This window comes from Jaculus jaculus, chromosome 20 (genome assembly GCF_020740685.1).
Source record: "Jaculus jaculus isolate mJacJac1 chromosome 20, mJacJac1.mat.Y.cur, whole genome shotgun sequence".
NCBI classification, from domain to species: Eukaryota; Metazoa; Chordata; class Mammalia; order Rodentia; family Dipodidae; genus Jaculus; species Jaculus jaculus.
In genome coordinates, this window is record NC_059121.1 from 11,252,006 (window position 1) to 11,279,218 (window position 27,213).

At 40.9% G+C, this 27,213-nt stretch overlaps 1 protein-coding gene across 1 annotated transcript in view; it reads left to right on the forward strand.

The window, feature by feature from the left end:
* Nucleotides 1-25,242, forward strand: part of LOC123456275 (zinc finger protein 585A-like) — a 649,667-nt gene extending 624,425 nt beyond the window's left edge. The window contains 1 exon segment of the mRNA XM_045139052.1: nt 22,230-25,242. Coding sequence (XP_044994987.1) covers nt 22,230-23,407 — 1,178 coding nt within the window. The 3' untranslated portion in view covers nt 23,408-25,242.
* Nucleotides 25,243-27,213: the final 1,971 nt, after the last annotated feature.

The window sequence follows — 27,213 nt, forward strand, 5'->3', positions numbered from 1 at the left end:
TTCCCTGTGGACAGGGCTGCTGCTGGGGTTGAATGCTTTTCCCTGGGTGACAGGTCAGAGGGGAAGGCTTTGGATACTCAGGGGCAGAGGAAAGAGCCATTCAACCCACACCTTCCCAGGGCACATATGACATATGCTTCTGGATATTAGTCCCTCAATCCTCTCCCTGATTTCCTTTCCCCCATCCTTTCCCTCCCTCCCTCTCTTTCTTTCTCTCTCTCTCTGTGCATGTGCATGTGTGTGTACGTGTGTGTGTGTCAGTATCTCACTCTATAGCCAAGGTTAATCTGGAACTCACTGTGTAGTTCAGACTTGCCTGAAGCTTGCAGCAATCTTCTCACTGCTGCCTTCCAAGTACTGAGATTTGTACACATGAGCCGCCAATCTCCACCTTCCTGACCCCTTTTGTTCCTCATGTCTGTCTCTGTCTCTCTGTTCTCTGTGGATTACCTGTATGACAATAAAAAGCAGTGTGGATCCCTGTCTGGGAATGTACTTTTGCAGGTTGTGACCCCACCGAATAGATGGCTACCATTGAATGCCAGACTCGGGCCACCTGTGCTTATAGGTTTTACCTCTTCCTGCCTCCTTCCAGATCTTCCCAGATGTTCCCCCAGCAGTGTCCTGTTACGGTGAAATAGGACAGGGGCCTAAGACCTTGGTTCAGTCTCACTTCCAAACTAGGCATGATTCTGCAGATTGATTTCCCAGCCCCTCTGGAGGTTAAGGAGAGAGAACCACAAGTTACAGACCAGCCCTGGTCTCAAGATATTTATTTCAAGGACAACCTGGGCACCTAGTGAAACTCTTCTCTCAAATAAACAAAAATAAATTGTATAAATGTCACTGATATAACTGAAGGGGGGTACAGTTAGGGTGACTTGACCCCCTGAAAGTAAACAAAAAGGGGGGCAGAAAAGTCTACACTTCATAATCTGACTTTTTATCTCTTAGTTAGTTCCCTAGACCTGTTTTTACACAATCAGAACCCCTCCTGGGAGGGAGGTCTTTAATAGGATTTAAACATTGTGGTTGGTCAAGTTCAGTGTTTCTTCCTGAAACAGCCCCTTGCCCTAAAGAACCAGCTGTCCCTCAGCTTCACCTGAGCCAGAGGACAGCCCACCACCCTAGCCCATACACTCCAGATGGGCTCCACTACCCCCTCTAGCTCCCCATATAGTAGGAGCTCCTTGAATGTTCTTTTCTCTCTTTCTTTCCATAGCTTTTCCAGGCCCCCCACATAGGATCTCTAGCCCATGGGTGCCTTTTCTTGGCTTCATACTTCCCCCAGTAAATATAATAATTTAGTAATTATCATTCTCAGGCTGTTTTTTGGTGGTTGTTGTTGTTGTTAAGGCTAGTGCAACACTATCTTGATTTTTATTTATTTATTTATTTTTTGCCAGAGAGCAAGCACAAGAGAGAGTTGGCATGCCAGGGCCTCCAGCCAGTGTAACTGAACTCCAGATGCTTGTGCTACCTTGTGTGTGTGTGCAACCTTGCACACTGCGTCATGTTGTGCATTTGGTTTTTGAGATAGGGTCTTGCTCTCATCCAGACTGACCTGGAATTCACTATGTAGTCTCAGGGTGGCCTCAAACTCACGGTGATTCACCTACCTCTGCCTCCCAAGTGTGCCACCATGCCTGGCTCTTTATTCAGTTCTTTGATTAAAATTAGAAATAAACCTAGGGTTTGGTGTTCAAGGACTTGAATGGACCCCCAACATCCTATTACAGAGCACGTATTTGACATGGCCCTTGCCTTGTGTTCATTTCAGTCAAGTCTTTGTGGCGTCTCAGACAACCCAATTCTCACTCTTAAGTTAGTTTTTTTTTCTATTTTTAATTTTTTAAGTTTTTATTTACTTAAGAGTTGGAGAAAGAAAATGATTTTTCTTTGAGACAGGGCTGCTGCTGGGGTTGAATCCTTTCACTGAGTGACAGAGGTCAGAGGGGAAGGCTGTGGATACTCAGGGACAGAGGATCAAGGCATGCACCCAAAACCTTCCCAGGAAACATGGCCTCCCTGGTTCTCTGGGTGTTCCTGTGCCTCTGGATATTTTTCATCTGTGTTTTTTTTTTTTTTTTTCCTGTTTCCTTTTCTTTTTTCAGGTAATGTCTCACTCTATAGGCAAAAATGTCCTGGAACTCACCATGTAGCCCAGGCTTGCCTAAAGCTTGCAGCAATCCTCTGCCTCCTGCCTTTCAAGTACTGAGATTTACACACATGAACCCCAACCTCCAGCTACCTGACACTTTCCCCCTTGTGGTGGTTTGATTCAGGTGACCCCATAAACTTAAGTGTTCTGAATGCTAGATTCCCAGCTGATGGAGATTTGGGAATTAATGCCTCCTGGAGGAAGTGTATTGTTGGGGGTGGGCATATGGGTGTTATAGCCAGTTTCTCCTTGCCAGTCTTTGGCACACTCTACTGTTGCTGTTGGTGAGGAGGTGATGTCCACCCTCTGCTCATGTCATTGAGTCTGCAAGCCAAAATAAACCATTTTGTCCCGAGCTGCTCTTGGTCAGGTGATTTCTTCCAGCAATGAGAACCTGATTGTAACACCTCTTATATCTTCCTCATCCTCTATGTCAAATATAAGACACTGAAAGTCAGTGTGGAGCCTTGGGTTGAGACCTTACCAAGGTGGATGGTTAAGACTGGATGTAGGATATTCAAAGCAGGTATGCTCAGACACCTGCCTCCTTCCTTCTCTCCCTGGATACTCCCTCATCAGCATCCTGTTAATGTGGAACAGAGGAGGTGACCAAGACCTGAATTTAGTCTCACTTTCCAACCATGCCTCAGTCTGCAGATTTGTAATCCCAGCCACTGTGGAGGGTAACAAGGGAGGGAGTACCACCACGAGTTGCAGTCTAGCATGGTCTACAGAGATATTTCAGTGTGAAACTGGGCACCTAATGAATCTATCTCAAGTAGCAAAAACCACTTGTATAAATTTCAGTGATGGAGCACATGCCTCCCTGACAGGGCCCTAGCCTTGCATTCATTCTTAGTCAGATCTCTGTGACATCTCTGAGAAGCAAATTCTCTCTAGCTCAGGCTTATTTTCTTCTGGAGAATAGAATGACGCTGCCACCTTCTGGCCCGTGTGGTACACTGAATCATGATAAGAGGAATTTCATTAGAAAGAGCTTTGGGATCCACCAACCTACCCCTTGAGACCCTGAAAACCAGGACATAAATGGGTATGGAGCTTAGGTTTGTTTACAGTAAGGGAATGTGGTGTCCAAGGTTGAGGATTTGATGGGTGAGTCTCCCATTGCCTGTCAACATGGGACAAATATGCCAGTGGTTTGATTATTGCAGATTCCAGAAAGCCCTGTTTTCATTAAAGACAGAGGGTTCTAGAAAGGATGGAGGAAGTCATGGGCCTTATTGTTCCTCAGTGTCTGAGGATACATGAGAGACTAAGAGGTCTGTAGTAGGAAGATATGTGGAAGGAATATAGATAGGCCTTGTAGGTGTGAAGGAAGAAGTCATGTTTTGAAGGAGGAATTGAGAAACTGAGGGAGACCAGGGAATGAGGATTAGAGGCTAGTGCCTATGGAAGGTGATTGCCTGAGAGAGCTTTTGATGCATTGAGAGAGCATATGAGGGTCTCAGGGATGAGGTAACAGGTCTGAAGGAGGAGAGTTCAAGGAGAGGGTATTTGGAGGGGATCTGAGGCTGGAAGCCAATTCTCAGGAAGGAGCAAGGTTTGAGATTTGGAGGATGAAGTCATGGCCTATCGAAAGACCAAAGAGCATAGAAAAAGGAATATTAAGAGTACATGGGAAGGAAAAGGACTCCCTGCTTGAAGCTTTTTGTGAGCTGAAAATACAGAATTCCAATACAGTTAGCAACATTTATTGTGAAAGTTACTAATGTACAGACAATATTCCTTCTGTATATTTTACATAATAATTTTTGGGAATAACAATGCTTAAGGCTTAAGCTTACATGATGTTCAGATGTGACAGTATTAATTTTCCAGATGTAAACTTAACTTTTTTAGAATTCCCTGTGAATCACCCAGAAGAAGGAAGCTGTAACCCAGTATAATTATGTAATGGTGTCCACTAGCTCCCCATTGTCTGTGTCATTTGGATTCTGAATTTATTTGCAAGCAGTGGCACAGAGAAATAGAGAAGAAAGACCTAACAGAAAGAGCAAACAAACTCCAGATGCATATGTCACTTTGTGCATCTGTCTTTACATGGGTACTGAGGAATGAAAGCTAGCTCGTTAGGATTTGCAGGCAACTGCTTAACCTAACTGCTATCTCTCTGGCCCTAAACACCGGTTAATTAATTAATTTATTTATTAATTTATAAGCAAACGGATAGAAGAGAGACAGTGCACAGAGGATGGACACTCAAGAGCATCCAGCACCTACAAATGGACTCCAGGTGCACATGCCACTTTATGTGTCTGGCTTTAGGTGGGTACTGGGAAATCAAACTTGGATCATTAAGCTTTGCAGGCAAGCATCTTATTCACTGAGCCATCTCTCCAGCCCATGATCAATGTTTTAACACGTGACACCTCTGTCTGTCAGCTTTTGCTTGATTTGAGTGACATGGGCTTAATTATTTTTCAGGCAGGTTTGTCTTCCTAATAATTTTTTTAAGAAAATAATGCTCACTAGCACTAGGACTCTGTGCAATTTCCAATACACCATATAGTACTTGTAGGACTAGGTTCACTCAAGAACAAAATGAGTAGTAGATGTTGCGTTGATAAAATGATAGTAATTGAGTATCACGTTTAAGATTGAAAGCCCACAAAAGGGCAGCAAGGGCTTATGGGTGTTATAGCCAGCTTCTTCTTGCCAGTGTTTGGCACATTCTTCTGTTGTTATCCATCTGATGTTGGCCAGGAGGTAACGTCCACTCTCTGTTCATGCCATCATTCTCCCCTACCTTCAAGTCCATAAGCCAAAATAAACAGCAGAACCCTAAGCAGCAGACCCAGCTTCATGTAGATAGGTAACATCTGAATAATAAATACCCTTCTGAAGAATAGCAAAAACACTCAGATAGGGAGCAGGTCTAGAACAGAAGATATCATTGGCAGAGAAAATATTTCTTATTTACCAATTGGCTGAGAAAATTAGTGTACATTACAGGAACACTCTGGAAATTCTACAATGGATGTCTAAAAAGAAGAAGGAATGCCAAAGTGACCCTGTTTTATCTGAGCAGTGGTAAAGCTGCATACCCCATTGTTCCCTCAGTGAGTGTTCCTAGGACATCAGAGTCTCTCCACCTAAATGTCCACATCCAAAAGACAGACTAACCAGCTAAGGCCTGTCCCAAAGTAAATGGAGCCATCATGAGTAAGAAAGGGGCTGGTGGGTTTGGTACCCAGGACTCTTGTCCTGCCCAAGGACCTGTGGGCTGTCAGAGAGCACTCTTTGCTCTTAATCCCCACCCCACCATTACAGCTCTGTCAGAGCGTCTCCTTTAGAGAGAAGGAGGCTGTGGTCTAAACTGAGACAGCCACAATTAGCAAGCAACGGCACTGTTCCACTGTGTCAGTCCTGTCAAGCCCTTCTGCTGCGTGTCCCCCACATGACTGATTCGTCCCCAGGAGCCACTCTTGGTTCTCACCATCCCTAGCCGTCTACTCTTCCCGGAGTCTGTCCATTCTCTCCTCTCTGCCCACAATGAGTGCACAGTGTGGAAGCACCAGTTTCAATGTTGCATGGTTCACACCTAGGCCGGGTACCTCTCCTTGACTTCTGAAGGGCCCTGTAGCCCAGTAGGGTTGGCCTATCTGAGTACATCCCTCCTCCTCCTTGTGGCATGCTAGTTACATTTACTTCTTGACTCTGTGGAGCCCAGCTTCTCCCTCCAGGAGGGAATGATTCAATTTGAAAGGAGCAACTACACAGCAGACCCCTTCCCCCCAGCTGGGCCCTAGTGTATCTGAGTTTCTCACCACCACATGTTCATCAAGCAGTATTTCTTTTAGGCACTGGGGTCACTCAGACATGGATTGGATTCCAGATGTTGTACCCTTCCTTGCTGGGTGATACTGTTTATCACAACCCCTCTCAGGCAAGTCCTCATGTGTATTGCCTTGTGACTCACTTTGATTTTGTCAGGCAATGGTACGTGCTGAATATGTCTCTCCAATTAGAGCTTTCAAAGCACAAGGTGGGTTCTGCAATATCAGGAGCCTGATGGGGAGATCCTGTGAGACATGGGGAATTAGTAAGATGCCTCAATAGGCTATAGAGCTCAAGGCCAGCACTAGGGTTTGGGGTTAAATGGACTCTCTCTGCTCTCAGTTCCCATTCCACACCTGGGAGGGCCTGGCTGGTGCAGGTCCAGGTGGCTTGGGACATAAACAGTCTCTTCCAGACTTCTTCCTGAAACACAGGCCTAGACCTTGGGAGTTTTCTTATTTTCCCTGTGGACAGGGCTGCTGCTGGGATTGAGTCGTTTCACTGAGGTCAGAGGGGCCAGTGTTGGACACTCAGGTGCAGAGGAATGAGGCATGGACCTCAATCCTGTCCACCAGCCCTCATTCTGGGACCTTAAAACCTAGGAGAACAGTGGGATATGGAGCGTAGCTTACTGTAGAGTAAGGGGAGCTGATTCCCTGGTTGGGAATTTGGTGTGGCAGTCCCTCATTGCCTGCCACCATGGGACCAACAGGCCAGTGATTTGATTATCACAGATTCCAGGAGACTGTGGGTTCAGTAAGCTCTCAGGGAGCTATAAAGGATGGTAGAGGTTAGCCCCTGAGGATCCCAGTCTTTGAGGATGGATGAGGACCTGAAGGGTCTGTGGAAGGATCTTTGTGAGTAAGACAGGCCTTGTAGGTGTGAAGAAGAAGTGTAGGTCTAAGGGAGTCAGCAAGAGTCCGAGGGAGGAAACTTCAGGGAAAGAATTCTGAGAGAAGATGAGATTTTGAAGCATTTTGAGGGTAGAGGCCAGATCTCAGGAAAGAGTAAGGTTTAAGGATATCTGAAGTGTGAAGTCATGGTCTCTGGAAAGAGTGAGGAGAATAGAAGTGGGGAAAATTAAGAGGACATGGGAAGGAAAGGAGCCCCTCACTCTGGGGTCTGCTTGCTGAATGTCAAGAAGTCCAGTAGAGTTAGCAACATGTCTATGCATGGTTACTTCCTTTTACATACTAAAAATAATAATGTTACAATGCTATTATTTATGCTTAAATCCTAAACATATGTGGCCTTGGTTTGTGACCTTATTAATTTTCAGATGGAAACTTGAAAATTTCCAGAATTCTGTGTGAAACGTTGCTACATTGGGATGAAGTGAGGACACTTTGTACCCCAGGATTTAGATGTGGTGAGTTTGTACCTGGTTTTCTAGGCTAGAGAAGGGAAATGCTAACACTATATAACTATGTTTACACTGTTCACTGGCTCCTCATCGTCTGTGTCAGTTGTTGCTTAGGTTCTGGAGGTGACAAGCCAGAACTTCCAGACCCTTCACCTCCTGGAACACATGTATCTGATTTCAAGGTTATTGTAACCTGGTATCAGTGCAACTGGACACCTACACCATCTTATATCTCTTCCTGAGTCATCAGATTCCATTCCATTTCCCAGCTGCTCAGAACTCCATCCTTTGTGACCCCCACCTACGCCTGTTCAGCAGGAAGGTACTCACCCTGCTCTGGTGAGGTTGCATGCATCCGTGGACATGTTTCCGCCATCAGGCAGGAGTCTAGGAGCGCTTAGAGTGGCTGCATGGGTTTAGGAAGTGATAGTACTGATCTATATGGAAAGAACATGAGCTGCATGTCCATAGTTCGGAGGAAAGGACAAACTATCTGGTTATGGTGTGTAGGGAGTGAGACTATAGCAGTAGTGCAGAATTATGTAAGAAGTTAGTTTCACCATGTTCTGCTGACCCAAGGTGACCCCCGCCTCCCACTGTTCAGCTGGAAGGTATTCACGCTGCTGTGTTAACGCTGTCATGCCTCCGTGGACATGTTTTAGCAGCTGAACAGGGAGACGTTGGTTATCTGTGATATCACGGCCACCCACTTTCCCAGGGCAGCTATTCTTTACCCTGCATTTTCTGAACCCTCTTGCAGCCCCGCAGGGAGGCACAGTCAAGGCTCAAGGTTACTGAATTTTTGTGTTTGCTTCTGAGTTTGTGTCTTAGGTTGTTATTTCTAAACCTGTGATCTCTGTCTCAGAATCCGCGACGCTCTGGCAGTTCTATTCTAGCATGTGAGTGTGACCCCCACATTGTACTGTCACTGGCCCACCTGTTCTCTTGTTTCTCTGTGTCTTTCACTCTTTGTTCCTTATGAGGCCTTTCCTCCAGGTACTGGGGTCACTGGGTTATGGGCTGGGATTAGGATTCCCACTTCCTGGTTTGGTGACTGTGATTAGGCGTTTTCCCTCTCAGAGCCATTTATTTATGTATGTGTCTGTGTGTGATTTTGGTCTCAGAAGTGTAGAGAGCTGACTGGCCAGCCAGGTAATTAACGGAGGATTCAGGATTTCAGGAGCAGCTGTGTGCAGAGGCTTTACCTCTTCCCATTTCCATCTGCCTATGCCTGTACATGTTCATCAGTGTCCAGTTAAACTAAAGTGGTAAGGGGGTGTATCCCTTGGTTCAAATCTCCCCTCAAACACAGGCAGTATTAGACCTGTATTCGTAGTTGGTGAGGAGACCTGCAGGAGAAAATAGGCAAAAGTAAGTACATCCTATAATACTGAAAATCTTTCTGATAAATCTGGGCAACTTAGTGATCTCTCAAAAATACGAAGGGATACAGTTCAGTAATAGAGCATTTGCTTGGAATTCACAGGCTCTGGGTTTCATTCCCAATCACCTTCTCTTCATGGGACCTTAGAAGAGCCAACCTCCACTCATTTTGTGCCGAAAAATGGGATGCAGTCACCTGCTGCCTGTCGGGGTATTGAGGCCACAGCAAGGCAAGTGTATGGAATTGCCTTGAAGACGACAATTTAACATGCACCAGCTGTGTCTATTCCTAGCTCTGTGGGGTTATAGCAGTGTGACCTCTACAGTCTCCTATCCTGCCCTATGAGCCTATAGTCTTCCTGGATGGAGAATATTGAGGTCTGGCAGAGAAATCCCCTGGGGAATTTAGCACAGCCATCCCAGGAACACTTAGTAGGCCCCTGGTTTCATGGTGGCACTGAGATGAAAGGTAAGACCTGCTCCCCACTGAGCATTTCTTTTGCCGTGGAGGCTCAGAGATGGATTGATTAAGGGAAATCCCAGCCTGGAAAGCATGCTATGGTCTCATAGAATGTCCACCTCCTGAGACTCACCAGGACAGTGGAGTAGGGCAACAGCTGGCCAGTCAGCCAGAACTGAGGGAGACAGGGCAATATAGAAGTTCCATTAAGGTATGTTGATACACCTCTCTCGTTTCATCACTGAGGTAGTGGGATTGCTTTTGTAAGTTTGAAGACAGTGTTGGCTACACAGTAGCAAACCAGCCTGACCTACATGGCAAGAGCTAGTCTTACGCTCCCTGCATCATAAAACTTCTGGGAAGGGCATGATAGCACATGTCTAGCCTCCGGCCTTTGCAGGCTGAGACACTAGGGTTGTTAATTTGAGGCCAGCCTGTGCTACATGTAAGAAATTGTGGGATGAATGAGGAAGTAAAAGAGAACAGAAAGTCAAGGAGTTTGCTCATGCCCCTCATCCCAGGACTCGGAAGGATGATGGATGAGAATTGTTGTGATTTCGAGGCCTGTCTGGGTTTTACAGTGATTTGTCATTTCAAAATAATAAGCAGGGAGGGAAGGGTTATGAGAGAGTGAGAGATTGACTCTCACATCACAGGACTAGAACTCCTCAAGAGGAGAAAGTATCCAAAATGGAAACACTGTTCCAAAGATTTAAGATCGTGAAAAATAAAGACCTAAGTGACATTAAAAATCAGGGGTTGCCAAGGTATCTATTAATATTGGAGTGCCAGATACATGAGAGTTATTTGTCAAAAACTGAAAAAAGAAATGTATGTGCAGTGAAGAGTGATCCCTAATGTAAATTGTGGACATAGTGATTATGCATTTGTTCATTATTTCTCACCACCATCAAATACAACATACTTGTTGATGATAGTAATAGTACATTTAGTACATGAAGGATGCTAGGAGGAGGAAAGTACGAGTCATAGTGTATGAACCGATGGAAAAATGCACATTATATGCATAGTTCCTCTGAAAAGTAAGGCAGCTTTGTGCAGTTCTCAATGTCATGGGGTACTTGCAAGGCTAGGTTCAATTCAGAACAAAGTGAGTTGAGAAAATGATAATAATCAGTAATCATGGGTAAGAATGAAAGCCCATAACACAGCAGCAAGCTGTTTCATATAAATTTAAGATGCCACTTGCATGTAGTAATGCTTCAAAGCATTGGTTTTGGATTTTGTATTTATATTGAATTTTTCTAGTAACCTTTAAGCAAATCTCAAAATATCAGAACCATGGTTCTATTTAGTCCAACTTAAAGTTGGAAGGTTTTAATGTCCTTCTATGAAAGTCCAGTGTGCAGCCAGCATTTCTGTGGTAGAAGAAACTTAACAAGGACACCAGACCCAGATGATACTCTAAAACACAAGTTGCTATTATCGAAGCCTATACCAGAGAGACAGCATGACCGTGGGCCTCTTCCCTGTCTGTACAGCTGAACCCTGCTTGTACATTATCTGGTTAATGCAGCCATAGACACAAACACCTCTGACCAAACAGGATGTTCTACATTTGTACATTATCACCAATTTATTTCTAAGAAGTGTCATGTCTGTGCCCCAAAATCATGTTTCCTTAGAAACTTAGAAACCCACCATTATTGTAAGGAATTTTGGTGATGTCAAACTGCCTGCCATACTGTTTATTAAATCCCTGAGATATCAGAGCTCAGTACTCACTCTTGGGAGTTATTCTCCTGAGTCCATGTTGACATGAGTAAGTTTTCAATTCCTTATTTTATCTCTGTTGCCATGCCTGTGTGACTCAGTTTCCAGTAACAGATGTGCCACAAGTTCCAGGGTCTGGGGTGCTGACCTATGCATGGCACCCTTGTGAACCATGTGGTTAGCCCATTGCAATATTAGAAAACAGCTTTGCATGCCAAAAATCAGACAGGGGTAGTGCTGTGCAGATGAGAAGTGAGGATGAATTATATTGGCTCATAAATGTCTGGTGTTTTAATTTTATAGTCAACTTGGTCAGATCAGGAATTAAGAGACACCCCCCTTGGGTGGGCGGGTGAGGCCATTTCTGGGAATGATTGAGGGACAGGGGAAGAACTTTCCTCAGAGTGGACAGCACATCATGCAACTGACTATATTAAAAGAAGCACCAACTCTTAAATTCAAAACATAACACAACCGTTAGAGCCAGAGAATCTAAAGGGGGTATTAAATTTAATTTAATTTTGCTTCCCTCATACTTCCATTACTTCAGTAGCAGAATACGTCTTGCGTATCATCCAGACTTGTGCCTGTCATTAATCTAGCTAATATTATTGAGCCGTGCTGACAAGTTGACAAAATATACACGCACATGCATACACACACGCACACACGCATGCACGCACCCCTAACCTGGCATGGTGATAAACATCTGTAGTGCCAGCACTCAAGAGATAGAAGTAGGAATATTGCAAGTTCAAGGCCATTCTGGGATACACAGCCACCAAAAAAAATAAAAATAAAAAACAATGTCTACAAAGTAAAACTCTTCAATGATATGCTTTTTGCCTAGACCTGGAGTCAGTGTAGTACAGGTACATTTCTTATTCCAGTAGAATACCTCAAGCTAATTCTAGACTCACTGAACTAAACTCAACGGTTCAAGTCATTTATTTTGTGAACAAAATTCAAGGGTGTTGACCAGAGGAGTAATTTAGTTTTATTTGTATTTTTTATGTTGTACTGTGTAGAGCTGGGAATACTTTAAGGAAATGTCTTCCTTTAAAGACACCGTTGTCTTGTCAATTAGCAGATACTATTCACTCTGTAAGAGACTGGAAATTAATTGTGAATAAAATTTACACACAATTGCTACTTAAAAGAAATAGGCCAGTAGAAAGCAAGACTTCTTTGTATTTGGTGACCAAAAGAATAATCAAAAACAAGAAAGGAGAACCAAATCCCATCTAATCAGCATTGATGGTTAGTCTTTCTGTTTTAGGAAAGCCATTCCTGGCATATTATTGGAGCATTGAATCACTTTAAAAGCAGATCATTTAACCCAGAATGAGATGAAGATCCTCAGAAAAGCTTATCATTTTCTCCAAACACTGAGCTAGAAAATACAAGAACAGTTCAGACGTCTTCAAAATACTATTACTTCAGTCCTGGAGTTCTTTATTTTCCACATATTGGATCTCAAATTTAAAGGCATAATTCCAGTTATTCATCATGATACTATGCCAGGCTGAGGATGTAGCTCAGTGGTAGAGCACTTGCCTAACAAGCACAAAGCCAAGTGCTTGATGCCCCACACTGGGAGGGGCGGGGACAGCTTGCATACGAATGCTGCACAGTGAAGAGGATTTAAAATCCAATCTGAACCTCAAGGGTAAGTGGAAGTTCAGAAGGAGGAGGATTTAAGGGCAAGTAGGAAGTAATAATAAAAAAAGACTATATAGGGCTGGAGAGATGGCTTAGCGGTTAAGCACTTGCCTGTGAAGCCTAAGGACCCCGGTTCGAGGCTCGGTTCCCCAGGACCCACGTTAGCCAGATGCACAAGGGGGCGCACGCGTCTGGAGTTCGTTTGCAGAGGCTGGAAGCCCTGGCGCGCCCATTCTCTCTCTCTCCCTCCATCTGTCCTTCTCTCTGTGTCTGTTGCTCTCAAATAAATAAATAAATAAATAAATTTAAAAAAAAGACTATATAAAAGATGCCTTATTTCTATGCTGAGCCTATAAGACTGCACAACTAAGGCTCAAAGCTGAGATGACATCATGAATCAGGCCAAACACCATGAACAGAATTTGCTAGTCAGTTAATAGTTGTTTACTAAGCCCATTCTTACTCCTTGCCATCCAGTAACTTTGATTTGTGTGTTTGACCTCCATTTCAGACACTGGTTTCAGTTTGGATTGAATATTGAGTGAAATACTGGTTCAGTTAATAGAATGTTGTCATAGTCACATGAATTTGTTCTACAAAAGTTCTGACTTGCCTTTTGGTTTGTCTCTTAATTTGCTTACATTTCAGTTACTATGAATTATAACTGATGAAATAATGATGATTTCCTTGGTTAAGTTCCAACTACTAGGTTTTTGTAGTTTGGTTTGTAGTGCATAGTTTGTCTCAAAGTCTTCTTAATCACTATGGTATTTAAATAAGTATAAATTTCGTGAAAAAAAAAGCACCAAGAAAAGACAGGGCCTTTGGCCTGGATGCCTTTGCTATTCAGTGGGGTGCGTGCATCTACACTGTCGCTGCTATCCTTCATGGACATCTGAGCCTACCTTCATCAGCCTTCCAACATGGACTGAGGACCAGAAGTTCCCCAGGGTTCCTTTAGGCATCCAGTGCCAGACGAGGGCTGCTGAGGCATCCAGCCTCATGCACTGAGCAGCTGCAGAGTTCTCAGACTCTCCAGCCTGCAGGCAGTCATTGTTGGTCTGCCCATATTGTAGTCTGTAAGCCAATATAACAAATCCTTCTTACAATACACATTCATTCTATTGATTCTCTTCTACAGAACTGTGACTAGAACTGAATGTGGTACCAGGAGTGGTTATAGACAAACAGAAATGTAAGCTGTTGAGCCAAGACCCCTGACCAGGAGCTAAGACCCCCGGTCACCCTGGAATCACCCAGAGGACCGCCACAGAAGCCGAGACACTTGAATGTAAAAACAGCAGGTTTCTTTATTGCAAGCCTAGGCCTGGGCTCCGCCCATACAGTCCGGCACAGTGGTAGTGAGGGAGAGAGCCCCTTTCTTTTGGGGGAAGGGGTTCATATAGGAATTCGAACAAAGAAGTAGGGAATACATACATGATTGGTTGATTTAAACAGTTCTGATTGGCTTGGGGTTTCGTTGGGCAAAACTGAGGGCAGGAGCGAGGGGTACTCCAGGCAGATGAAGTCAACCCCATTGTCCTTGAAGTAGAGATTCCTCAGTTTCTTATCTAAGCAGGTGGTCAGAGGCTGGAGCCCCCACAGTGGAGTGTTTCTGCAATGTCCTTGAAGTGGAGATTCCTCAGAAACTTTTAGGGGGAAAGGCAGCAATTGAGCAAGCAAGCAAAGTTTACAGGAGCAAAGGTCAGCACATTAGCCGGCTAGTTCTCTATGTAAGTCAGGCCTGGGCCTTTTTACTTAAAATGGTTATATTTGGTCTCTCATAAGCATGAATTTTTCTAATGGCCTCAGTGTTAACTTTATCTAGCTGTCCAGCTATAATGCTACTAATGACTCCTTCCTGCCTCAGCATGATAACATGGGGATTCATAGACGTTGACCACTTACCTGAAGATGCATGTCTTTTGTCTGTCATGTTTGTCACTGTCTCTATGTCTTCTATGGTATGGTAATCAAAGTGGTATTGAATTCTGATCTGGGAAGAAACTTTGGCTGGCTGGGACCCCATACTTTTGGATAGTTAATTTGGGACACAAGATTCCAGGAGTAGCTGTGCACAGAGTCCTCATCCCTTCAAGTTCTCTTCTCTCTGATGTCCTACCCGCCTACTCTGTTTATTGGGAATAGGGGGTGTGGCCTAAACCTGGATTCAAATCTCACTTTCTTTTTTTTAATTAATTTATTTATTTATTTGAGAGCGACAGACACAGAGAGAAAGACAGACAGAGGGAGAGAGAGAGAATGGGAGCACCAGGGCTTCCAGCCTCTGCAAATGAACTCCAGACTCATGCACCCCCTTGTGCATCTGGCTAACGTGGGATCTGGGGAACTGAGCCTCGAACCGGGGTCCTGAGGCAAGCGCTTAACCGCTAAGCCATCTCTCCAGCCCTCAAATCTCACTTTCTGACCATTCATGGTGGTACAGGCTTATCAACTCCACTTGTGAGAAGGTTTAGAAGGAGGAAGTATGGCAAGTTCCAGAGCAGCTTAGGTGACATCCTATGTTCAGGGGCAGCCTGCTAACTTTTACTGTGTCTCAAATGAAAGGTAACTGGATAAAGCTCAGACATGGTCATAACCTCAATAGTTTCCCATTCAACATCTCTAAGTGGGATCTCTGAGAAGCTAGGTCTTCTCCTGTGATTCACTTGTTTTTTTCTAGGCAATGGGATGATGACACTCCCTACTTGACCATGTTATAGGAACACAGTGAGGTAAAGATAACAGTGCTTTGGAGGGGGCTGTGCTGCTTTAGAGCCCACCACTGTCCCTTCTGTGACCATCAAGCCAAGGAGATGTGTGGAGTGTGACACTTTACTCAATGTATGGAAAGGAATGCTGACTTCAGAAAGGCAGGGCTTGGACTTAGTTCTTGTGCATGGAAAGAAAAAAAGGTTGTATTTTCATACTTCTACAGATAACGTGTCCAGTTTTCCCAGCACCATTTGCTGAAGAGGCTGTCTTTTCTCCATTGTTACTTTTGGAATTTTTGTTGACGATCAGGTGGCTGTCGCTACCCAGACTTACATCTGGGTTCTCTATTATGTTTGATTGATCCACAGGTCTGTTTTTGTGCCAGTACCATGCTGTTTTTGCTACTATGGCTCTGTAATATAGGTTAAAATCACGTATGATGATACCGCCAGTCTTATTTCTGTTAATGAAAATTATTTTAGATATTTTTGGGCTTCCAAATGAATTTTAGGATTTTGTTTTCCTATTTCCATCAAGAATGCCTTGGAATTTTGATGAGGATTGCATTAAATGTATAGATTGCAATTGTCAACAGGAGTGAGTCTCTGATTTCATCCTTAACATCTTTGTTCTTAGCATATAGAAGGGCTACTAATTTCTGTTTTTTATCCTGATACATTACTAAGATTGTTTATCAGCTCTAACAGTTTGTTGGTTAAGTCTTTAGGGCCCTTTATGTACAGAATCCTATCATCTGTAAATAATGACTACTTGATCTCTTCCTTTCCAATTTGTATCCCTTTTATGTGTGTCTCTTGCTTCTGGGTACAACAATATCTATGTCCATAAGGTACTTCTGCTCAAACTCTATTTTAACATATATCTTACTAGATAGCAAAGAAACAGGTTTTAAATATCATTTATCTATTAGTAAACCATTATGGTTGAAGAGAAGAGAAAAAAGTCCTCCTTTATTAGCACTGACATGTGCAACATACATTTGAGCCAAGGTGTTTCAGAGTGTGTGTGTTCATTGTGTTGGAGTTGCGTGGAATAGTGGCACGCACAGTACAGTGTGCTTGTGTGGGTTCCCAGCATAGGCTGCAGTGAAGCTGACTGGTGCAGCGTGATAGGCTGGTGCTAAAACATCTTACCTTCATTGTTTACAGCATGCTTGATTCTGAATTAGTGTTTGATTATTGTTTCCTCAGAACCCTGTCAGGTTTGCCATATTTATTATGATCCCAACATTGATGATCAGACTCCATATGGATTCAAAATCCACAACTTTATTAAGAGCTTCTACAATTAGTTAGGACTTGCCTTGCATCGCAGGCAGTTTACCACAATGTTATGCCACAAGCCATAATATATCCCTGTTGCAGTCCGGTTCGCATTGCTGTTAGAAATCACCCAACCAAGAGTAGCTTCTGGGAAAAAGAGGTTTATTTTAGCTTACAGGCTTGAGGGGAAGCTCCACGATGGCAGGGGAAAACGATGGCATGAGCAGAGGGTGGACATCACCCCCTGGCCAACATAAGATGGACCACAGCAACAAGAGGGTGTGCCCAACACTGGCAGGGGGAAACTGGCTATAAAGCCCATAAGCCCGCCCCCAATAATACACTCCCTCCAGGAGGCATTAATTCCCAAATCTCCATCAGCTGGGGAGCTAGCATTCAGAACACCTAAGTTTATGGGGGACACCTGGATCAAACCACCACAATCCCTTAATTCTCTTGTATTTTCATTAAATAATAATAATAATCTTATTTTCTTGACTCTCTACAGCAAGATACAGTTACTTTATTTGTCTAAAGTCTTTTCTTCCATGATACAGCATGTAAACTTTGTGCTTATTGAATAAGTTCCTGCCAACATACATATAGAAGAGTAAAGTCCAAATTTCTAGTCCCTCTTTTGTAGTCTGGCTGAAGAGAAATGTCTCATTATAGGAGTTGGTGTCATTTGAAGACGTCGCTGTGGACTTCACCTGGCAAGAGTGGCAGCACCTGGATGCTGTTCAGCAAAACCTCTACAGAGATGTGATGCTGGAGAACTACACCAGCCTGATGTCCTTGGGTGAATTAAACTCCTGTGAGTCTCTGAGTGGCAATTACTTTGTTTTTGGTGGATAAGTATAGTTATCATTACTAATGTTTAGTATTGTTTTGATATTGTACTCTTAAACTGTCATACTTAATGGAACATATTGTATGGGACAAAGGGGTTTTATAGTACACACATATATATATAATGACAAGTCTATCAGATCAGGCATTACTTGTATGGGGAACATGTTAACATTCTACTAGCTATTTTGAAATACTAATGGAAGTGTTGCCAGATGTATATTAACTTACTACAGTGCTATACAATATAAGAAGTTATTTCTTCCAAATGCACTCAGTTAGCTCATTCTATCCCCTTTTTTCTATTAATTTTCCATATTCTAATTACTTGTTTTATTTTCTACCTCTATTATGTAAACTTGGATTTGTAAGTATAATGAGAACATGGAAGATTTTTGTTTTTATGTTTGTCATATTTCATTTATAGCCCATGAATTTCCTAGAAAGAAGTGAAATAACATCCATTTATTCCAATGACAGAGGGATTTAATAGCCCAAGAGAAAAATTATAAATTCCACCTTGGTGAATAAGTTTATTGGGTTACTTAGAAAGCAAAGGCTTTTATGATACACATTTGTACTAGTAGCCAAAAAAAAAAAAAAAAAAAAAAAATCAAAACTCTAATCTGTTTTTATCTCTTATCTACACATTCCCAACTGGAATATCAAGTGAGAAATTTATGCTGTTTATTTCTGGTTGTTGGGTGTTGATAGTCTATTTCCTTTTCATAGACCCATGTAACTGTTGCAGCATTCTTGATTTCATTGGTATGACTGTATTGAAAGTCTCTTGGAGGTCAGAAGAGCTGCTTTGATTTAAGATGATGATAATTTTTTTTCTCAAAACCAGAGGAAATAGCTGTATTACATCATATATAATGTCCTACAGTTATGTTCATTCTACTATTTTTAAAGTTTTCTTTTTTTTTGGAGACTGAATCTCACTCTATCCCAGGTTATTCTGGAGTGTACATTGTAGCCAAGGCTGTCCTAAAAATCGTAGTGATTCCTACATCAGGTACCCAATTTTTGTCATAAAGAAGTGTGCCCCCACACCTGGCTACATTTCTCCTTAGAGCCTTTTTACTCCATATAGCCATTTGACGTACAAGGAAGGACATTTTTTCTAGTCTCTCTTGTGATTTGTATGGTCTTTGTTTATTTCCCTTATCATATACCTTAGGCTAAGACTTTATTTTTTTCTTTATAATTTGAGTTGAACTTAGAGGTTCATGCATCCTGGAAAAGTGCTTTACACCAAGCTAGTTTTCATCACTAATACTTCAATAGTGTATTGTAGAAGAGTGGTGGGTAAGTACACCATTGCTTTTTAGAGAAAATAATTTCAGGCCATCTGTTATTTATAACATTTCTTGTTACAATATAGTCCTTTGTTGATTAATGGGGAATTTTATTTTTCTTTAAATTTATTTGTGTGTATGTGTGAGAGAGAGAGAGGGAAGGGCATTCATGTGCCTTACTCATTGGCTTTCTTCAGATTATTTGTATTTCATTTGTTTTACTCTGGAACTTGTTGTTATATACATTTACTTATGTTAGGCCAATTCATATGCCAGAGGCCATTGAATCTTTATATTCCTTGCAATTTCTTAATTTGACTGAGGCATTTTGAAATAGTAATACAATTTTTGGCTCTGCTTTATCAATTTAGTTGTGAATACTTTTTTCTTTTTACTTTTTAAAAAATTGTTATTTATTTGAGAGAGAGAGGAATAGGCAGATAGATAAAATATGTGGGCTCGGGCCTTCTGCCACTCCAAATAAACTGCACCAACTTGGGCTTTTGGCTTACATAGACAGTATAGAATCCAACCTAGTTCTTTTGGCTTTCAGATAAGTGTCTTAACTGCTAAGCTGTCTCTCCAGCTCCATTTTTAACTTTGTAATCAACTTCTTTAGTTGACCACTTTCCCCACTATCTTTCTCTATTCTTTTCTGACCACTCTCTCTTTGTTTCATCTATCACTAATGTCAGTTGTTATCTTTTTAATTTCATTATGTTCCCCTTTCATTGTGCCTGTATTCATTTAATGTTCTTTTAAAATCCTTGTTCCATCTCCCCGGCCCAGTTGTTTAAGCTTTTTGTTCCAGAACATGGGAGGCTTAGGTAGAAGGTCCTGGGACTTCAGCATTTGTTCTTGGTCAACCTGGGCTACAGTGAGTCCATATCTTGTAAAATACCAAAAAAAAAAAAAAAAAAAATCATGTTATATATCATGCTATTCAATGTTACTTGAGGGAAATATTTTTAATGCCACTTCAGAGAAATATTCCAGTTAATGAACACCAAGAGTATAAACTTTCTTTAAGCTAACTTTGCAATTCATCTAATAGGGATGAGTTGTATAAATGCAGCTGTTATCTTACAGGAGTCTACCTGATACAACATATTGACAAACTTTGTACATTATTTCCTAATTACAGGCATCTGTGTGACCAAACCAGATTTGATATTAAAGTTGGAGCATGGATTTGCACCATGGAGTGGAATAGAAGGCTCAGTTCAGAGGATTCCAGGCAAGTAAATGCATACTGTATAACATAGGTCAGTGAGATGAGAACTCATCAGGACTTGTCAAAATAAATGGTAGTACTGTGAATCTGACACCTGTTATGACATGGAGAAAGTTCTACTATGTTTCTGACATTGAAGAATGTTTTCTTAGATCTTGGAAAATATTGTATTAGATATTGTACTAACTTCTCAATTGACCATTTTCTGTATGTTTCAGTATAACAGTGCCACTAGTCACTTTCACTGCTGTGACAAAATGCTTAGAAGATACACCTTATAGAAAAAAAATACTTATTCAAGTATATAATTCTATAATGGTGGTTGTGCTCATGATGACATAAATAAGTATTTAACATAATTATATTTACAATCACCTGTGAAATTTAGAAGTAAATAGGAAAAGAGAGCATCAGAGATTCTATGATTAGGGATTCATACCCTTTTGTGCAATGTACATGAGAATATAGGTGACAAAGTGATATTAGATTTGTGAAATATAGGAAGTGTATTAGGGATTTAAATAGAAATTTGGGAGTTTGAAGGAAAGAACATCTGAATGACAGTACAAAGAAAAGTAAGAAATTGTCCATTCTCATGGTGTAATGAAAATACAATGACCAGATAGGACAAAGAGCTCTTTTGCCTAAAGTGTGGTATCTGTACAGTTATTAAAAACATGTCTTTTGCAGGGGTTAATTCTAGACATTCAGATCAGTATGGCTATTTCTCAATCTGTAACAGCAGACTTACATTAGAGAAATGCTAGAAGTGAACATTTGAAAATTTTGGAACCTAAAAACATGGATAATCCAGGGTGTCTGGACACATTACATAATGTGTTGGAGATGGGCAAAAGAAGAAATACTTGATCTGACAGGGCCAATTGGAGAATTGATCAAGTTTTGCATTAAGGACCCCAAGGAGGGATGTTTTGGTGGTATCACCTTTCCTGATGAAGAATCAACCATATTGCTTATTGATGTTCAAAATATAAGGATGTTAAGACTATATTAATCATTTTGCTTGGGTTTTAGACATGCATTATGTTCAGTTGTAACATGGGTCTGAAAATTATGAGCCCAGTTCAATAATAGTGGTGGATCCTTCCCCTTACCACATGTAGTTGAATCTTGCTTGTGTACTCAAATCTCTGAATTGAGCTAAGAGTTTACCTCTTTTCTGGTTTTTCACTGTCTGATATACAATGGAGTTATCTTGTATTTTTGCCTGTATGTGCAACAATTGTAGGACTCTGCCTGTTACATCAGTCTTAATGGTTTCTAGTGGCTTTTGTATGAAGATACAAATTTGAGGGCAGACCTGCCATTGACCTTGCTTATGGATCCATCCATCATAACAGTGAACAAAGAATGACTACATCAGGTCTACAGATGAAACACCATTACTTCTGCCAACATCCTCTTGGAGAAGGAATATAAGTTTTCTCCAATTTGTTCTTTTCTCTCTATTTTTCGACTGTTTTCTGCATTGATGGCTTTGTTTTCATTTTACTCCATATTGTGATACTTTTCATACTCATATTTTAATATGTTCCATGGAGAAGGTGGTAGTGGAGAGACTAGAAACAAAAACAAAACATATCCTATGTTATTGTAGTAAAATTCTACACTAATCTTTTAATAAACTAAACATCTGTAGAAGAAAACATCCAGTCAACATGTGGTTAAATGATCTGTAAACACTTAGGCAAGGGAAAGCAAGTGGAAAATAAAGGAAAACTTCTTTTGAGAAGTAAATTCTTGAATAAACCTAATCCACATGAGAATTGCTGTCTTCAGAAAAATCAGACCAGTTCTTATTGAGGAGGCAAGAAAACCACACAAACAACAAAAAGTAGTTCCCCTTAAAGGTTTCTAATAAATTCTGTGAATATAGGAAAGTATTTGCTGGGTTTGCACTTTGTTATGTAAGACGTACCTCAAGTTGAGGAACCTATCATAGAGAATACTAAAGAAGTCAATTGAAAAGTAGTATTAATATAATTATTGTGAGCTATATAATACCTTAGCAAATACAAGCAAAGCCTTGTGAGTTCTGTATACTATTTGGAATGTAATGAGTTTCTTTGTGTTTCTCAGAATTAAAAAGTCAACAGAAAATGCAGTGGACAAATATTGATGATTTAAAGCAATATCAGAATGCTGTTTATCACAGCTTCCATCACACTTCTCATCAAGGAAGAAACACAGGTGAGAAGCTGTATGAAAGTGGGACAACCTTGAAATCCAAGTTATATCTCACTGTGCATCAGAAAACTCACACAGTTCAGAAACCTTATGAATGTAATGAATGTGGAAAAGCTTACATCACCAAATCACATCTTACTGTGCATTATCGAACACACACAGGTGATAAGCCATATAAATGTAGTGAATGTTGGAAAGCTTTTATCACCAGGCCACAACTCACTAAGCATCAGAGAACTCACACAGGTGAGAAGCCATATGAATGTAATGGATGTGGGAAAGCCTTCATGTTCAAGTCAAACCTCACTGTGCATCAGAGGACCCACACAGGAGAGAAACCATATGAATGTACTGAATGTGGGAAAGCCTTCATCTCCAAATCAAATCTCATTACACATCAGAAAATTCACACAGGTGAGAAGCCATATGAATGTACTGAATGTGGAAAAGCCTTTGTCTCTAAGTCAAAACTCAATAAGCATCGGAGAACTCACACAGGTGAAAAGCCATACAAATGTACTGAATGTGGGAAAGCTTTCATGTCCATATCAAATCTCACCATACATCGGAGAATTCACACAGGTGAAAAGCCATATGAATGTACTGAATGTGGGAAAGCTCTCATCTCCAAGTCACATCTCTCTTATCATAGGAGAGCTCACACAGGTGAGAAGCCATACAAATGTACTAAATGTGGGAAAGGCTTCATCCTCAAGTCAAATCTCATGAAGCATCAGAGAATCCACACAGGTGAGAAGCCATATGAATGTATTGAATGTGGGAAAGCCTTCACCTGCAACTCACAGCTCACTATACATAAACGAACTCACACAGGTGAGAAGCCATATCAATGTTATGAATGTGGTAAAGCTTACCTTATAAAGTCAGATCTTAAGAAACATCAGAGAACTCATACAGGTGAGAAACCATATGAATGTACTAAATGTGGTAAGTGCTTTATCGCCAAGACACATCTCACTCTGCATCAAAGAACTCATACAGGTGAGAAACCATATGAATGTACTAAATGTGGTAAGCACTTTACCTCCAAGACACATCTCACTCTGCATCAAAGGACTCACACACGTGAAAAGCCATATGAGCGTACTGAATGTGGGAGAGCTTGTCTTACCAAGTCAGATCTTAATAATCATCGGAGAATTCATACAGTTCAGAAGCCATACGAATGTAATGAATGTGGGAAAACTTTTGTTACTAAGACAAACTTTAATAAACATCAGAGAACACACAGATGAGAATCTATGAATATACTGTGTGGGAAAACTTTCATCTTCAAATCACAGCTCACTATGCATTGGAGAGCTCACATAGCAAATAAACCATGTTAATATAATAAATGTGGAAATACATTCCTCTCCTGGGGATTATTGATGTAATGTGAGAAAGTTTTCTGCCAGAAGTCACAACTCAGTGTGCGTCTTAGGTGAAAAGCCACATGAATATACTAAAGTGAGAAAGCTTTTTTACTGAAGTCATAAGTCACAAATTATAAGAGCTCACAAAGATTAAAAGCCAGTTGAGTATAATAAATTTGAGAAAGGTTTCTTGTGGAATTCTACATCAGAGAATACACATAGGAGAGAGATATCATATGAATGTAAATGTGGAAATACATTCATGTCCCAGTCATAGGTCACTGTGCATCAGCAAATTCACACAAGTTGGGCACCATATAAATGTAATAAATGTGTAAAAGCTGTTGTTCACAACCTACTATGTATGAGACAATTCATACAACTTAGAACTCATATGAACATAATGAATGTTGAAAACCTGCAGATAATATTCATGAATCTGAAAAAAGATACAATTTATTCTTTTTAAGTCATAGTCTAGTGAATTTCTGAAAACATGTAGATTTTCTTCTTTTGTAATTGGTTTGGGGGAAGTATATGTATTTATTGGAGAATTTGCATTTGAGGATCCATGCAGTGATCTAACCAAAGCGTAATGACAATTGCATTGTTTGAAAAAGCTAAAAGCAGAATAAAGTGTTGTATACAAGAAATTTTGACAGTAATATTTTGTGTGATGACCACTTTCTGTGTTGTGAACAGTTCCTGACAACTCGAAGAGTGTTGAATTTAAAAGTAATCATCTTTTTTTGTCCAGAAGAGGAAATTTGAGAAGTTTTGAATTGCAAAACATAGAAGCATAATTTGCTGCAAACTACAACTCTTTAAGATATTTCCATCTTTGAGATGGGAATCCTGATATGTATTAGAACAGTATGAGTAGTTCTGGTCAGTCTTAAAAGAGAGGTCAATAATAACAATACTAAAAGGTATTACTGTTTTGCTTTGGTCACTCACTTTGTTGCTTTTGGAAATAGAACAAAGACAGCAAAAATGGGTCAGGAAGTACACAAAGGTTTAACATTGCCACTTTGCAATTAAGGGAAGTCTTGAAGTTTTTGAGTGGAAACCCTAAGATGCTGAATATGGAGCTCTGAAGATGCAAGCTATTTCAGTGAAAGTGCTTGGATTTTCTGGGAATTTCTACCAAGGAATCCTGCCCATGCTGGGATAGTTTGATTTCCCCATAAAGCTAGCATTCAGGGCTGGAGGGATTAAATTGGTCATCAGGTGATTTTTTTTTTTTGCTCAGCTTCGCAAGGTAAAGCTTCAAGGTTTGAAATTTGTCCTGTGTGTTCCTCCAATTATATTATTTCAGTTTTTCCTTGCTACAGCTTTTTGCAGTGGAAATGTTTGCTCTGTGTTATTATGTTTCAGAAATATGTAACTGTACTTGAGTTAACAAGGCTCAAAATTAATAGGCATTCTGGTGTCTCAGTTCAGATGTTGAACTTTTGAGCTGCATTATATTTGCTAAAGACTATGGAGATTTTTACATCAGACTGAATACATATGTAATCATAAAATGATCATGGGTTTATGTGGGCAAGGGAAAAAATTTGGATGTTTGAATGCAAAGTTTCTCCTCTAGCCTCATGTTTTTGTTCAATTCAGCCTGACCTGGGATTCACTATGTAGTCTCAGGCTGGTCCCTAACTCACAATGATCTGTTCTACCTCTGCCTCTTGAATGCTGGAATTAAAGGCATGTGCCAATATGCCCATCTGTTAATTAATTTTTAATGTATGTAATTGATATAAGATGTAATGAATATAAAATAATATGTGAATAAATGATTGTCAAAAATGTTTTAAGGGACTGTGGAGATGGCTAATTGGGTAAAGTTCATACTATGTAAGCATGAAGGCCTGGTTTTGAATCCCCAACATGCATGTAAAAATGCTAGCTGTGGAGTTGGCAAAATTTCCCAGTGATTAAGTTACTTGCCTACACAGCACAGTGATCGATGTTTAATCTGCCAGTACCTACATAAAGACAGATGCATAGTGTCACATGCATCTGGAGTTTGTTTATAACATGTACAGGTCCTAGCATACCCCTTCACTCTTGCCTCTCTTGCACGTGCGCTCTCTCTCTCTCTCCTTACAAATATAGAGTAAATATACAAAATATTTTAAAATACAGTTTGTGGTTGTTCATGTGTGTAATTCCAGAAAAGGAAGGACACAAGGAATCCCAGATGTGACTATTCAGTTTGTCTAGCTGAACTGATGAGCTCTGAGTTCAGAGAAAGACTTGTTATAGATACAGCTAACATCCCAATGTCTAAAACTGGGATTTTTGTTAATAGTTTAAACTAGTATATAACAAGCAGTAACATTTAAGACCAATCTCTTAGACATAGAAGTGAAAATTTTAAACAATATCTTTCAAACAGATGCAAGAATACATCCAAAATATCACTTATGACAGCAGGATGACTATATTCTAGAGTTACAGGGGTGACTCATAAGGTGTGACAGTTTGAAACAGCCCCAGTAGATTCAGGAGTTTTTTTTAAGCTTGTAATTTGATGTTACTGTTTGTCGATTCTGCAGTCCAGCCCTGAGGTGTATTTCGGGGTGGATCTGATTCCACCAAAAAGAGATAAGCAGTGTGCTGGAGCTCTGCCTGGATTACTAGAGCGTGCTTTCTTATGGTGCTGGTGGTGGTTTCTTCTCTCTCTGCATGGACTGTGAAAGGGGCCAGCTTCTTCCCTCATTATGGAACTTCTCTATCTGTAAGCTTCATATAAGTCACATTCCTCCTATAAATTTGTTTGGAAGTTCAGCTCAGCAGCCTAAAGCTGACGACAGAATTGGTACTGAGGAGTGGGGTAGAGTTGCTCAGATGAATCTACCAATGTAGATTTTGGTCTTGGAACACTTATTTTGGAAGAATGAGCATGGACTTTGTCCTTGGAACTGAAGATGTCTTCAAGAGTGGTAAGTCAAGGTTAATGGGCTAGTTTGCAGAGAATATAAAAATACAAAGTTCAGAGAGAATTATATTTGAAGGCTTTGCTTGTAAACTGGTTAAAGGGAAGGAAAGAGGGCTGGGGAGATGGCTTAGTGGTTAAGTACTTGCCTGTAAAGCCTAAGGACCCCGGTTCAAGGCTCCATTCCCCAGGACTCACGTTAGCCAGATGCACCAGGGGGTGCACGTGTCTGGAATTCCTTTGCAGTGGCTGGAAGCCCTGGCGTGCCCATTGTCTGTCTGTCTGTCTCTCTCTCTCTCTCTCTCTCTCTCTCTCTCTCTCTCTCTCTCTCTCTCTATCTGCCTCTTTCTCTCACTCTCAAATAAATAAATAAAGATGAACAAAATTTTTTTAAAAAGGGAAGGAAAGAATTCATAAAAGTTTGTTGAAACTGGGCTACTGGCACAAGGGCTGGTTGCATTCTGCAGCACATGCCTACAGTTTGATCAAGGTTAAATTTGTAAGGGAATGTTGTGCTTGGCTAAAGATACGGAGTTGAGGGCTTAGTTGTTAAGGTGCTTGGCTTTGAAGCCTAAGGACTCATGTTCAACTCTCCACATCCCATGTAAGCCAGATGTACAAAGGTGAGGCAAACTCAAGGTCACACAACCCCATTAAGTGTTACAAGCTTCTGGATTTTGATTGTGGTGTGTGAAGCTCTAGTGTGCTAATTCTCTCTTTCTCACTTAATTTCTCTAAATTTTTTTTT